The following is a 16,581-nucleotide window of genomic DNA, read 5'->3' on the forward strand; positions in this document are numbered from 1 at the left end:
GGGAAATGTAGCTGTTTATTACACTAGTCCCTAAATTCTTATAATACCATTTTCATATTTGCTTGTTTGACAACCTTAGGGACTTTTATTGAATTTGATTGGTTTGTTCATTTAGTTGAGTTTTCAAACGGTTCAACAACTGAGTGTAATCTATAGAAGGTTTAATTTTGTGCATCATAATTAGGGACGTACTTCAATTTAACAGCCGTTGTCTTATCCCTTTAGATCTCTAGGTATTAAGACTATGGCGAATCTAATAATGCTTTGACTTATTGATATCTGGCTATTCGGATCATGGAAAGAAAACGAAGTAGCGGGTCTCGTCGTATTTTTGATAGGTAATAAGATTATGTTAGGTAAATGGAAATGATTGCCCACAGGGTAAGAAATGAGCCCTGCAGGGTTAGAGCCCCCACATGGGCTAGAAATAGCAGAAAAGCTAATTTGTAATACGACGAAACACACTACTTCGTTTTCTTTCAATGATGTCTATTCTTTTGGCTATTTTATCAAAGAGGATATTTTACGGTATTGATTGAACACCAAGAGAGACAGAAAGACAAATTATATGATTCAAAGATTACAAAATTAATAGGGATAGCAAAATAGGGATAGCGAAGAAAAAGACAAGTAGATTGAACAGAGAAAAAGAGAGAAACAATAAAAATAAAGAGATTTAATTGGAAAAATAGAAAGGTATCGTTATAAAAAACATACATCTAATGAATATCTAATGAAAGTGGCAGAATAAATAGCCTAAAATCAGCTGAAGACATTAATCAATCAGGCAGGTGTGTAAGTCGGCCCTCTACTTTTTTTTTGTAGGTATTACTTTATAGAGGCGATTTCTCTTGATAGGACCCTCCACCAAAATAGTTATAAACCTTCCCTGGACTTAGAATAACTGTGGTTCAGCCTTTTAGCGAGATCTTAAGGTACAGACACACAGAAAGAAAGGCAGACATTCTAATACTTTTATATATAGAAGAGTACAACAGATCTATAATGTAGCGAAGCTATAGCAATTAGTTTTTTTTTTTTTCAAATGTCCAATCTTTGATTAGTTTAATCTCTGCCTATAAAAAATACTGTGCAATGCAAATTGATTAGTGTGCACTTAATTCCACAGAAATAGAATTTTAGTGTTTTCACTCAAGGTACCCTGTTGAGCACTCTCATCTCTTTAAAAAAAAAAAGAAACTAAGGGGAGGGGGTCGTTTTTTTGTTATTTATTTTAGGTTAGGTTACTGGATGCCTTATCAATGCCCAACAGGATTTTATTTAGGCATGATAGAATCGTCCTATATATTTTAAACTTTTTATGATAAGTCCTGAAACAGTTAGGTACAGTACTTATTATAGCAACTCTATTTATAACATTGGATCCCTAATAATAAAAGTTAAGTCATTCTAAATACGTTTTGTATTGTTTGTTTGTCTGTCTGTCTGATTTGTTAGGCTTTACTTTTAAAAATGTTGTAATGTCTTTTTATTGCGAATATTAGATAAATTGCAGATTTAGTGTTTTTGTGGTTGTGTATTAACTCCAATGCAAATTGATTAACAAAGAAAATATTTAGTGGCTCATCCAATTTAGCAAACCGCTTCATAGCAAAATATGTTAAATATTATTTCTGAAGCGTTACTTGAGTTATATTATTTTGAGAATAGGGGAAAGGCTTAGCCCATTAACAGGCACGAATTTTATCACTTTCAAACAAAGGTTTTTTTTATCAAATTAGATAGCTTTTAAACCATGATTTTAGTCATATTCCTTAAAATTATTGCAAAAAAATCTTTTTAATAATTGCAAAAACACAGGTCTTTTTGCGGAAAATTGTTTTTTTTTACTTGTTTGAATGTTCAATAATTTATTTGTAGAACTTAAGTCAATTCACAATCAACATTTAACCCATTAAAGAATGTTCTTACATTAACAATTTATTTTGGTGCTTTTACAAGAAAAGACAGTTGATCAATGAAACCTTCCCCTTATTAGCCATGATGGGTTAGAGCACCGCATGTATAGTCCCCGCAGGGTTTAGTTACTCTTCTAATGATAAAAACAAACAAACAAAAACTGTCCCCCCTCCCCTTTATTTCCAGTGCTCGCCAGTAACTTTAAGGGAAAGCAAGGCAAATTTAACACAAAAAAAATTAAGGGAAAGCTTATGATTTAAAATTTCTATATTAATTTTTCTGAAAAGTTTTTACTACATGAAAAAGCTAAATTTTTATCCAATGATTATCAAAATTTTAAATCCTTTAGAATAAAAAAAGTCCAAGTAATGTTTTATCCTGAAAGTGCTAAATTCAGTGCAAAAACTGGCCAACAATGTAACAAAAAAAAACTTTGGGTATAATAGAAGCGAAGCTTTTTGAAATGGCTTGCGGCAACGACTTTCGATGCCTCTAGGTTCACCTTTGGGGGTTAGTTTTTAAAAGAGAAAGTACTTTTTTTTTTGGTGGGGGGGTATTTTTTCAGAGCAAATTTATCTTGGGTGGGTGGTAGTAATCTTCCAAATATAATTATACACCTTCTAGGAACTCTGACAAGCTCCACATGCACTTTGAGTAAATCACCCCCTGCTTGAGTACTGTGTATAGCTGCCGAGCCCCGCACAAAAATGCAAATAATGTTTGCAATGCACAGGCAAAATTTTTAGCAATCTTTTATGGTGAGAAAGCTATTAGTTAGCAACGCTTTGTATACATAACCAGGAAGGGAGGGGACATTAGTCTGTTTACTACACTGGTCCCCAAGTTTTATAATAACTTTTCCTTATTCTTTGGCTTAACAACATTATGGACTTTCATTGAATTTGAGTGTCCAAACTATATTTTCATATAAATCTTTTTCATTAAAAACTTTTAAACAAGAATGACAACATCCATGATCCATAAAAGCGATGCACTAAATTCAGAGGGTAGTACAACCGAATTTCGGAACTTAATTTTGATTTTAAAAAGCTAAAAAACACTATATTTTAATGTTTTAAAAGCTGTATTACGAAATATCATACAAAGTTTGAAATTGATAGGACAATTTTTAAATTTCCAAACTAACAGAGGGAGAGTTATCCATTACGGGAGGACGGACCACCCCTAATTATAGAAAAAATTCTCTTTTAACAATGTCGATAAAAATATTAAGTTGCTTAGCTATAACAAAAAAAAATATTTGAACAATAATACAGGACAGGTGAGTGTCATTTCGAATGAATTTCGAAGAATAACTAAAAAGAAAAAAAAGTAAAAAACAAACTGACATGAATACGTACGGATAAATGCTGGTTATAGAACAAATGCACTGCTAAAGCTATTTGTTTTGGTTTTAAACAAATTTGTTTAGCTCTTGAACTTTATAATCATTTTAAAAGTGTATTTTTTGTTATAAATAACGATTTTTATAATTATAATTTCATTTTTTTTCCTACGTTATCCGACAAATATTCCATATTCAATATCCACACAAAACAGATTCTGGCAGGTATAAATAACTTCTTCTACGTAATTAAAAGCCTTTCCTTGACCTATATGAAGCTTTGCTGTAAAGGAAAACCATATATTTAGATTAAGCGATTATGACATAGTTCGGTTCACACAGGCAGACATCCTACTACTTTTATATGAGAATAATAATTGTTAAAACAATGTATTTTTTCTATAACAAAAATTATATTTTTCTATGGCTATATCTTTTAGAAGAGGCGACGTTCTAAAATATAGCCTAAAACCTGGATATATTTGTTTATTTAAAATACACTAAAACGATGACACAGTTTACGAGATCTTTCTGGATAGACAGACATACATCCATCTACTTGAATATCATAAGCCTACCTAATTATAAAATTTTTCTTGAAATGTATGAGACTCCAATAAACTATAGTTATATCCTCTATGTTTAGGAGATCTTATTGGCAATACAGAGTACAGACAGACAGACATACATCCATCCACTTAAATATTAAAAACCTACCTGATTATAAAATTTTTGTTTGTGAATAAGACTCCATTGAACTCTAGTTATCTCCTCGCTCAAATACTGCAAATTATTCTGAACCTAAAATTAAAGACATTGTTAATGATGGAAAAGTTTGTATCTTTATCTTGATTTCATAAAATAACATGAAACTTTTGGCTGCTTTTAAAGATAGATTACTGTTTTTTTTTTGATCATGGAAAGAAAACGAAGTAGCGGGTTTTGTCGTATTTTTACAGTAGATTTTCTCCTATTTCTAGCCCGGGCGGTGGAATCAAACCATGCGGGGCAACCATTAACATTTACCTAACCTCACCTAAAATAACCTATCAAAAGCTACTGTGAAAATACAACGAAACCTGCTACTTAGTTTTCTTTCCATGATCCAAATTTCCATTGAATATTTTTATGATTAGTTTGGCTGTTCTTATCTATTGGATCGAAGGTTTACTCAAAGGATTTAATTCACTAGAAAAAAATCCCCTGTAAGCAAGAGGCAGAACCATCAAATAACAATTATATTGTCTCACTTCTAACCATAAACCAAAATTTATGAGCGTCTCTTTACAGAACTACGAAGCTCCTCTACATTTAACTTTGTCTTTCCTTCCTTCCGTCTTTTTACCTTGAAGCACTGTTTATTAATTTTACTAGCAGTTACGCCCTTAGCATATTGGGTCTCTCTATTCAAAAACGTATTCAAAGAAAGGAGGAAATTAGCCTAAAACCATCCCTAATCAAAAGTAAAATAGCCTAATACCATCCCAGTACCTAAGTGAAGCTTCCCTGAAAAGGAAAACTCAATCAGCTCAGTAGTTATTAAAATCTTAAACTTCAGACAAAAAAAATCTTACTACTTTGCATAATAGAACTTCCATATGGATTTCCAACCTTATATAAGATGATGTTTAAAAATGAGGAATACATAAACGATAAGGAATGCAATTAAAATTTAAAAATGGTTAGTTAACATTAGAAATGTTAAAAGAACTAGCACTTTAATTTTATAATTTATGGCTGTTGTCATCCTTGTTTTAATTGCAAACATGTTCCCTTTTTTAGCACAGGGAACGAGCAATTTCAAAGTGCCATAATGTTGCTTGTGTTGTTTTTTATGCCTGCTTTAATTGGAACTATTTAATGCAGGGATCTAAAGGGATAAGACAATGGCCCATTAATTGATGTATATCCCCAATGATGATGCACTAAAATAACCCTTCTGTAGATAAAAAATTAGTGATAGAAACGTATGGACACTCAATTTCATTAAACAACTAATCAAAAAGTCCCCAAAGTTTTGTAAAAGAAACGTTATTATTAAACTTTGGAGACTTGTGTAATAAAAATCCCATTGTCCCCATTCTCTCTGGATTGTTATGCCTGCTTTAATTGGAACTATTCAATGGGTTTTGGAAGATGTTATGATAGGGGGGTTATTTTGCTATTTTGCCACATAAAACGTACAATTTTAGGTGCAAAGCTACTCTATATGTTTTATTGTTGGTCGATCTTTTTTGTTTTACATATTGTATTTCATATATTAACAAAATCATTAAAATATTATTTTCTATTTTTTAGTGCCTCTATTGTTTTTTCTCTTTCGCATTTTAGAAGCGAATTTAATCTATTAATTTGTCTATTCATTAGTATGTCCGTAACACCAAGAGAAGAATGTGATTTTCTCGTCTGTTACTAAAGGTAGACAGCTGAAATTTGCAAGGAGGATTCCTATGACAAATGCGCATCTAGTCTATAAATTCTTTTATTCGTCTGTTTGTCGGTCATTCTACAAAATACTTCCTTGATTTTCTTTTAGTTTTTACATGTTATCTCTTTTTTTTTATGACAATTGAGCATCTACTCTGCATCTCATCCATAATTTAGTTTCGCTCCTTTGGAATATACTTCCCCTTATAGGTATATTTTTGCTCTATTTGTGTGTTTTTATAAAAAGAATGGCGGGGTTTTTAAGGTGTGTTAGACTTCATTTACGTGAACTCTCGTATGTACAGTTTTAACGTGTTTTTTTTTAAATCCAAAAATAGACTGAAAAAAATAACATCATGATAAATGTTCATTAAAAGTAACGGGGTATAACTTACTTTTGGTAACTTATGTTTTTTAAACAGAAGGGAGGGGACATTGGACTGTAAATTACACTATTATAACCATCATAGCTTATTAGTTTACTTAAAAACTTTAGTACTTATCGAATTGTGATTGGATGTGAATAAAGTAGAAGTGCCACAACCTATAATTTTATCTACAGAGAGGATAAGTTTGATTATTATTATTAGAGATGTGTATCAATTTATCGTACATTGTACATTCCTGTATTTAAGAGACAAATTTAAATTTCATTAAAATGGTGACTAAAATCTTCAAGTTCAAGACAGACTGTGTATGCTTTAAATGGCATAATGGAATTCACCTCCCCCCTCCTTAAGAGCCCCTAGAGGCCTCTAGGTTGCGTTACCGCTAGTATTTTGATAACACAACTTAGTCTGCAAGTTCCAACTAGTATTGGCAATGTATTATACCTGTTTTTAGGGCATAACATTTTCTTTTTTCTTAAATTTTGATATCAGAGCCATTAAAGAACAACTTTATTAGACATTGGTTTCTATAAGTAATGTTTTATTTTGTTTAAGTATAATAACGATACTTAAAAGGACTCTCCACAGAAAAAACAACTTTGGATTTTAGAAAATCTAACCTGAAATTATTATTCTCTGTTCAATTTTAGGCATTTTTTGTTTTTGTGGCATCGCGATCGAAGCCCTTTGAAATTTTTTACCTCCTTTAAGTGAATCCTCCCGCCATTTAATTTGTGCTGCTTTAGTGATTTTTAGCTTCTATTTTTGCCGCCGTTGCCGCATTCATCGCCCTTCTCCGCCGCTACTCCGCTATTCATCGTTTTTTAATACATGCTCCCCTCTCCCTTGTTCAGAAATTAAATGGAGGCTGGGGGTGTTGTGTATAGCCACGTACGCAATGTATAGCGGAGTAGCGGCGGAGAAGGGCGATGAATGCGGCAACTGCGGCAAAAGATAGTTATATTTGGCGGAGGCGAACACAAAATGGAGGCGGCAGGATTGTCCAGTCAAGGAAGAGGATAAATCGTAGAGCGGCCGGTTGCAATGGAGCAAATGTTCTTTAGCGGCAAACATATATTGAGTGGAGGAAAGTGTAGTATATATTGTTATAGCGGCAGTACAAATAGGCGGCGGACAAAATTTTCAAAGGGCTTCGATCGCGATGCCACAAAAACAAAAAATGCCTAAAATTGAACAGAGAATAATAGTTTCAGGTTAGATTTCCAAAAATCCAAAGTTGATTTTTCTGTGGAGAGTCCTTTTAATGAATCAATAACAAGGATAACAACATACATCAGTTACTAAAATTACCCTTTTCAGTAGATTAAAATTAATTGTTTAATTCTGTAAACTTTTTAAAAATCAGCTTAACATTATGTTGATTCAATTGGCGTTAATTTGAAGAAGCTTAGAGTGCCTAATCAATGACGTCATACAATACAAATGACCAATGATAAGCCAATATACATTTTACCATTAATCAATTACAATGTATACTGGCCTATCCGTGGTCATTTATATTGTATGATCTAATATTTTATTTGGCAACTGAAGCTGCTTCATTAAGGGGGGGGTTTTTAATGCAACCATCTCGTAATCAGTGAGCAAGTGACACTTAGAATTCGAATTTCGATCTAAACTTTTGCATGAGTAATCCTTGATAGGTCTATTTTCCCTAAATCGAACAAAAAGTTGGAAAAGTAACGGCTAGCGGCTCAGCCGTTCAGCCGTTTTTTGCCTATTTTCAGGGTAAATCCATCATCAATTACGTAGGAATCAACTTTTAGAAACATATTTTTGGTTTAATTCATGTTAAATGATAGCAATAACTAATTTTTAAACTTCTAGTACCAACAGCTACCGTCTAGAACCGTTTGATAGCGTTTTGGAGTAGAAAAGAGTATTAATTTTGCAATTTGCAATTTGCAATTTGCAATTTAGATATTAAACAAATGGCAAAACAGATGAGCCGCCAGCCGTTAGCCGTTACTTTTCCAACTTTTTGTTCGATTTAGGGAAAATAGATCTACCAAGGATTACTCATGCAAAATTATAGATGGAAATTCGAATTCTAAGTGCCATTTGCTCACTGATTACGAGATGGTTGCATTAAACCCCCCCCCCCTTTAATAGAATGAACACTTATTGGATTAAAAAATGTTGGGGAAAAAAGAAATTTGAAGATTACACGGTTGATAAAAAGAACTGGGGGGCACACCTCAGATGCAGGGATCTTAAGGGATAAGACAATGGACAATATATTTGAATACATCCCCAATAATTTTTACTAAAATATCCCTTCTGTAGATTAAACTTATCGGTTGAAAAGTTTGCGACTAACCTTAAAAGTACCCAAAGTTTTTGAGCCAACGAATATAATTACCTGTCTATAAAAAATTTGGGTACCGGAATAATTTCAAGTCCAATGTCCCCTCCCTCCCTGGCTGTGTATAAAGAACAGAGCCCATTAATTAAAGATTTGGTGGCCTTGTCAATATTACCCACGGGTGTTCACGGGTGCTAGCTAAGTTTTTGTTTTTCAAAATAGCCAAAAACTAAACACAATGGGAGATTAAATCTTTAAGATTGTTTTTACTCATTCTTATCAGAAAATGAAAATAATACTTAATGTATCATTCTTTCGATCCATATATAAAAGTATTATAATAAAAGACTGTTATACCAAAAGATATCATTAACTTCAGTGAAGCTTCTTTTTGATCACGGGAAGGTTTTAAAAAAAGTTTTGTTAGGGGATAAATTTTGTCCCTCCTTAGATAATTCGGTCCTAAGTAAAACTAACCCACTCCTATTTTTTTACCTTTCCTTTTTAGAACTAAAAATCATAGTTGGGCCTATCCCAACCCCTCTCCCCTCTTGCAGGTGCCCCTAGAGGCCTCTAGAGGGGTAGCCAGTGCACTGCAGTGGTAATTTTATGAATGCATCTCCTCTATAAGTCCATCCATCTGTCCGTCAGTACACTTAGACAAATATGCCAAATAATAACTACTTTTTAAAATTATTTAAATTATAGGATTATTTTTACATTTGATTTAATCTGTAATGAAATGGTTGCGCTGCTATTTGCTATTTTTTTGATAACAGTCATCGTTTGGACACCTTTCCCAAGCAGAGAGTACAAAAAGAGGTCAAAACTAGAGATCAGCATTACTTGCGATACTCAACAATAAAATAAAATTTCATAAAATCAAATAATGGATATAGAATACGTGGATATTGTGAAAGATTCTTGCATACCCTAAATAAATGTTTCTGCCAGCTGGCTATTATAATGATACCCCCCCCCCCTCTATCTCTCCCTTATTATTACTTTACTTCATCCCCTTCTCTGACTATGGAGGAACGTAATGACCAATATATGAAGACTATATTAGCAACCTAAATTGACGACAAAAAATCCCCTGTCACAATATCCACGTATTCTATATGTATTAATCCAATCAAACAAAAAATATTATTTAATTAAAAAGGTGGAAACATTGAAAGAAAATACAGCTTTAAAAAAATGTCGACCATTGGAATAATATATAATCCTCCAATCATATAAAGCAGTAAGGTTTTTTTTGTTAGCCCATTAAGATCTTACTAATCACTCAAGCAATTGAGTTTTATTTGAAAGAATCTTCACGCAGATTGCGGGATGGTTTAAGGCCATTTAAACTTTTAATTTGAGTATAGGGATAGTTTTAGGCCATTCTTTGCTGGCTCCTCATAATACAGAGCAACAACTATAATATTAATAGCAAAGTTTTAAATGTGAATTGGATATTGGAGGGTTTGTGCGACTTAATATTTCCCTCTAACTTAAACTGGACCACATTCAAAAGCTTAAACACCCTCTGATAATGAGAAATGGGCAGGGATCTTTATGTATAAGACAATGGAAAATAAATTGATGTATATCCCCCAATTATGATAATCAAAATTATCCCCTCTGTTGATCAAAATTATTGGTTGAAATGTTTGGACACTGCTAATTTGAACCTACCAATCAAGATTCAATAAAAGTTTCTAAAGTTTTAAAAGTCAATCAAGGTTTTAAAACTTTGGGTACCAGTGTCCCCTCCCTCCTTAGAATGGGGAACTGAGCAAGGGGGGAATGCTATGGCCCAATTGTGGATTCGAGGAATTATTTGCTTGGTAAGAATTTAATAATTTTCATTTTAGGGTGGGGACCAATAAACACGCAAATAATAGGAACAATCGGAAGCGAAGCATTGCCACATTTTACGTCTATACGTCTAAATACGTTAATTTTGATTCTCACACTTTACCTGGAAACTCCAAATTTTAAAAATTAAAAGTCATTTGGCAATTTAAAATCCTTTTATATATAGTAGTAAAGGTTTTATCTGAAGCGTTAGAGCTCGGAAATGGCTAGTTTTTTTAGTTTCACTTTTCATTTCAGAGCGGCATTATATATGTCTTGGGGAGGTTTTAGGCTGGCCTTCTCAACACTTCCCTAAAGACTATGGGCGAAGGAACTAGTAGTATGTTAAGCAGCTATTCTTTATAAACATTACAAAAAATATGGATAATCTAATCCTTGTTAGCAACAAAAAGAAATTAATTTAAAGTTTAGCTTCCTTACAATTGTTTCAAAAGTGCATTTAATTTAAAACTTATCTTATTATTTTAAAAAACAAGGATGAGAACATTCATTAGTAGAGAAACACAAAAATCATGGAATGGATAAACGGACAAAGTGAATTATAGAGCAGATGTTCATTTGTCAAAACAAAGAAAAGAAAGAGGGATAAGTGGCTAGAATTAAAAGAAAATCACGAAAGCTGTACTTACGAATAAGGTTTTTTAAAGTTCCACCAATCAATTTAAGAAGAAGTTTAAAGTTATTATTCGAATTCATTCGAATACATAAATTTTCTGTATGGCGGAGAACCAGTTCTAATCCAGCGGATATTAATCAGTTTCGAAGCCATACTGGAAAACTGGTTACCTTAGGATCAAACAGACTGACATCCCCTTCAGGATTTCTCACCACCATTTTATTTATTTACATTTGTTTCCAAGTTCTGAAAATAAAAACAGTTTTTTCATTAATACAGAGTCATAGGCAAAAATGGATATAAAGAACATTTTTAGAAAACGTATGCATAGCAAAAGGGGGAATTTTTTGTCTTCAATTTAGGTTGCTAATATAGTCCTCAGATATTGGTCAATACATTCATTCGTGGTCAGGGGAGAGGATAGAGAAAAATCATAAGTTGGGGAGGATTGGGGGTGTTGTTATATTAGCCAGCTGGGAGGTTCTCTCACAAAATCCACGTATTCTGTATTCATTTAGACCAATAACAATGGATAGGAAACAGGTAAAAGACAATTGAAGACAATTCTAAAGCAATAGGTCTTTAATCCAGAGAGATAGAGAAGGTAAAATAGACTGAAAGTTTAACTAGTCCCCAAAGTTTTATAATAACATTTTCCTATTCGTTGGCTCAATGACTTTGGGGAATCTAGTGAATTTTAATTAGTTGGTTTATTAAGTTGAGTATTCTAACTTTTAACTACAAAAGGGCTAATTTTATGTTTCTTCATTGGGGATGTGTACATCAATTTATCGGCCATTGTCTTATACCTTTAGATCCCTGGCATAAATCCCATATCAGTACACAGGAATTTGCCAAAAGGGTACAAAATCTTCAGGAGAGGAAAATAAGGGAAGGTCTTTCTGATTTCAATTTTAAAGGGGATGCTGCCTTCCCCACTAAATCTTTTTTTTCGGCAAACCAACTATGTTCTATACAAACTTATCCATCACAAAACCTTTTAAATAATGTAACACTTATGTTTAAAATGAAAATGTAATCCAGTTTTTTTATTATTTCTGTGCTACTTTATGGATGATGTCATTCTTGTTTATTGTTAAGCTTAGAAATTCTCAATAGTGCATTAAAGTTAAATAATCAGCTCACCAAAATAATTTCCAATATTTATATTACATAATTATTTTAGAAGTATTTATCTATTTATCAATGTAATAGGATGTACATCTGTCTGTGTGTCTGTCACTGTGTACTCAAGGATCTTTTAAACCGTTGAACCAATGTGGATAGTGAAGCTTCTCGTAGGTCCTGGGAAGGTTAAAATCATTTGAAAACTAAAATTGAAAGTGTTGGGGGTCGACTCCTCTGCCCCCCCCCCCCCATATGTGCCCCTGGGGCCTCAAGTGTATTAGAAAGTGAATAAAAATTAAGTACATATCTCACAATATTATTACAGAAGCTGTATAAATCTTGAAGATGATTTCTTGCAACCTAATGCTCATGATAACCCCTTGAACTATTATAAAAACTCAATAGGCACTTAGCAGCATAATTTACTACAATTTTTACATATAAATGCGCGGTGTGCTTTCAATTCCGTATATTTTTAAATCTTAAGAACTGCATATTATTAAACACCACCCCTCAGCTTAGCATCAATGACTGAACACCTTATATTTATTTGCTAGAAGTGGGTACGCCCCTTGAGACCTATAGGATCACTTGATGGAGAGAATAGGGGCTATTTCTCATGAAAGGGTGGTTGTACCCTAACCGGAAATAGTTATAAACCTTCCCTCGACCTAAAAGAAGCCAAACTGTTAAGGAGAACCAGTTCGGTTCAGAGGTTAGCAAGATCTTTCGAAAAAGACATTCTGTTCGTTGCAATAAGGACTTTTTGCGATTATGAAACAATTTATAGATGTGACAATATGTGGAAGTAAATTCCCATCCAAAAAATGCAACCAATTTATGAGAAATTTTAATTCAAGGAGTTTTGTAAAAAGGTTTAAACTTTGTTTCTGTGACGTTATCTGCTTTACAAATCAAATCTGATATAAAAGTAACAGGATGTCTGTAATATTCTTTGACTGCATGTACCGCAGACCCGATATAAGCCTCTCATAGGTCCTAGAAAGGTTTATAAATATTTTGGGGCAGTGAACTCCACTGTACTTTATACCTTAAAGAAAAATCATTTTTTTTCATTAGTTTAAATCAAAATAAAAAATATAATCAAAGTAAAATATGATTGATGAAATGTAATTTTTATCTGCGCTTCTTAATTTATAAAATTTAAATTATTACTTTTTTATTGAACTACTTGTAAAACTATGTGGTTCTATAAAAATAACTGATTAAAATTATTCAGAGAGGGAGAGGACATTAGGAAGTTTATTACACTAGAACCCAAAGTTTTATAATAACGTTTCTTATTTGTTGACTTTGGGGACTTTTTATGAGTTTTGATTGAATATTTCAATAATTTGAATGTCCAAACGTTTGAACGATTAATTGTAATCTACAGAAAGGGAAATTTTGTTTAACATCATTGGGTATGTACATCAATTTATCGTCTATTGTCTTATCCCGATCCCTGAAAATTATAAGGGGAAAAGTTTGTATGAACCAATCAAGATTCATTAAAATTTACAATGTTTTTTTTTGTGCCAAAGAATGATTATAAAACTTTGGTGACCAATAAATTTCACGTCCGATGTCCCATCCCCTCCACCCCCTCTGACAGCCAATTATTAGCCAATTAAGTTATCCCCTGGGGGTAAAAATTTCTAAAGGATGCCTCTTTTGTTTTTACGCCTAAAAAAAGTTGTTTCAACAATGTGTACAAAAAATGAATATGGCAATGAAAGATAACTCAATCTTATGTCTTATTCTTGCTCAAGATTGATTTAGAGGTTTTAGCAAGATTAAATTAAAGTTTAGTGTCCTGGCTTTCTAAAATATCCCTTTTAAAGCACCAAAAAAAAAAGAATGAAATCAATGGGGGAAGTTTATTTTTAAGTGTAGAAGGGGGTAGAAAGGGAGAAGATCAATTTTAGTACTTAAAAGAAACAGTTAAAGAACAATATTAGTTGATTACCGTTTTTAGAGGCACACAATATGTTATATACCTTTCCAGGACCTTTAACAAACTTCACTGTAAAGTTGAGAATCATAACGTTTTTGCGAGATCTTAAGCTACAGACATCCTGTTACTTTTATATAAGGATTTGTTGCTTTTTTCTGCTAGATTATGCTCGCACAATGCCTAATAATGGTGTAAGGGTCGTGAACAAAACATCCATACTTTATACATTGCTTAATAAACAAACGATCATGTTTAATTGCAGTGAAGCTTAAAAAAAACATTTTTAATGTATTATAATATCACTATCTGTTGCGCCACAAGCATCTAGGGTCTATGTTTTCGAAAAGTAGAAAAATGTCCAAAAATATTCCAAGAATCAAGTCACTCGAATAAGTATCTATTGAAATCTTAAGCTACAGACAAAAAACCTTGCTGCTTTATATAATAGGAAAATATTTTTATGTATTTGTAGGTTTGCTCAGGTTAATGTACTTGATACCTACGTCAACATTATGACCAATGCCAATAATTACATTAAAAAATAGATTTAGAAACATTGACTGACAGACTGACCAACAAGGATGACTTTTAATGCAGCTTCACTGCTAAAATTGCCAGAACAACATTACATAAAAGTAATAATCTAACTTTCTTTCTACAGATGAGAAACTACTCTATAGTTAACTTTTATAGTAAAGGTTTTCCTTAGTTAGTGGTGCAAAATTTGATAAATTTCCCCCTTAATTCAAAAGAATACACCTCAGTTCTTTGCCGTGACAAAATTTAATAATATATTAATAAGTTTTTAATTCTTATTCCATATTTAATGTTAGGTTAGGTAAGATAGGAAAGCCCTTAGATAAAAAAAATTTAGAAAGTTAAATTTAAGCTGTAATGATATTTAGTATTTTCTCTAATCCTGTAAAGTATTTATCTAACAAACAAGGATGACAACAACCATTAAAGATAATCTGATATTTAAAACGAAATTACTAACGTTAGCTTAGATTAGGTAGGACAAGAAATGAGAGCCATACATGGCTAGGGCCCCGCAAGGGCTGGAAACGATTATTTTCTAGAGTATATCCCTCCAACTTTCAACACTTGTAACACATATAAAACGTGGACTTTAAAACAGGGAGGGAGGGGACGTTGGACATGAAATAAAACCGATACACTAAATTGTTAACAGCATTTTCTTATTCGCTAGCTCTAAAACATTGTAGACATTTAATTTTAATTGGTTGGTTACGAACTAGTAGAGCTCAAACATTTAAACCAATAGTTTTAATTCACAGAAGGGTTAATTTTATTTATTGGAGTCAATTTATCGTATATTATCTTATCCCTTAGAATCTTTGTATAAAATATACGTTTTTATTTTTTTATGGTGAAAATAAATGAAAGTTTGACACAAATAGAAGAAATAACATTTACAATTATTGAAAGTAACCTAGTATAACCTAGAGCCACTTGTTGACATTTAATATCAAGTATTACCTATTTACATGTCGACATTTTAGCAAAATTGGATAAATGCAGTTAGAATGATCCTATTATATAAAATATTTTTTTTTTATTATATGTATAAACACAGTTTAATTTTTTAACTTTCTTTATTGATGGAATACATATGTTTCTCTATAAAAATAGATCATCAGTTCCAATTAAGATGTATAAAGTAAGAGTTAAAAAATATATGTCCTTGCATTTTGAATCCTTTTAAAAGACTAAATAAGAAAGAAGTGTTAGAAAATTATACCCCCTGCGGGTTTTTTTAATGCTTATATCCTCTTGGGGTTGGGGGGGAATTAGTAAGTTTTGTTGTCTGAATAGAATTTAAAAACTACTGAACCGATTGAGTTCTCCAATTTAAAGAAGCTTCAAATTGGTCCTGGTATCTATAATCAAGTCCTGAAAATGTAAGTATGTCCTTGAAATGAAAAATTATAAGATTAAAACCAGTTTTGTTAGCCCATACTGGAAATTACATCATCCCTCTACTACAGTCATATGTTAATATAATTACAGCACACAGTTTAACACGGACAGATTATAATAGTATTAAATGTAAAAATTACGTGAGTTTATGTTAAACTTTGAGCTTAACATTGCCCTTAATTGGTAAAATTATTAGCTCTGTGTTTACACAATGTAAATATTTTTTTGTTTTAGAAAAATCAATTTTATACGTTGCCTCGTGATTCCTGTAGTAGTTAGCTACGATTAAGAAGCGTAGCAATTATATAATCTTCATCAGAATTGGCGTACGTCCATTTCAAACAAGATGATTTTTAACATTTTTAACAACAAATTTTTATGTGATATAATTATCCCATTGATCTGATTTTTGAATACTGATTCCTAGAAAAACAATGTAAATATTTGTAAGCGAAGTATCTTATAATCAAGTCCAAAAAATGTAAGTATGTCCATAAACATATCCAATATATAAACCTCTTTTCAACTAATTTACTTACAATTTTGTTTCGACTTCTATACATATGTATTCTGATTATTCAGTTCTGACAAGTGTTAATGTTCATTTGACCTACCGTTTCAAGGCTTCGCTTTTATGGATATTGTCATCATTGTTATATGTGAAGT

General features: G+C 32.1%; 1 protein-coding gene across 1 annotated transcript in view; it reads right to left on the minus strand.

Annotated features, from left to right (window-relative positions):
* Positions 1-11,139, minus strand: part of LOC145303682 (uncharacterized) — a 32,623-nt gene extending 21,484 nt beyond the window's left edge. The window contains exons 1-2 of the mRNA XM_080145285.1: positions 11,060-11,139; positions 3,983-4,066 (exon numbers count right to left, since the gene is read on the minus strand). Coding sequence (XP_080001411.1) covers positions 3,983-4,066; positions 11,060-11,107 — 132 coding nt within the window. The 5' untranslated portion in view covers positions 11,108-11,139. The remainder of the gene's footprint in view (positions 1-3,982; positions 4,067-11,059) is intronic.
* Between the last annotated feature and the right edge of the window lie 5,442 nt (positions 11,140-16,581).

The sequence above is a fragment of the Acartia tonsa genome, chromosome 13, assembly GCF_053477335.1.
Source record: "Acartia tonsa isolate MP-2025a chromosome 13, ASM5347733v1, whole genome shotgun sequence".
NCBI classification, from domain to species: domain Eukaryota; kingdom Metazoa; phylum Arthropoda; class Copepoda; order Calanoida; family Acartiidae; genus Acartia; species Acartia tonsa.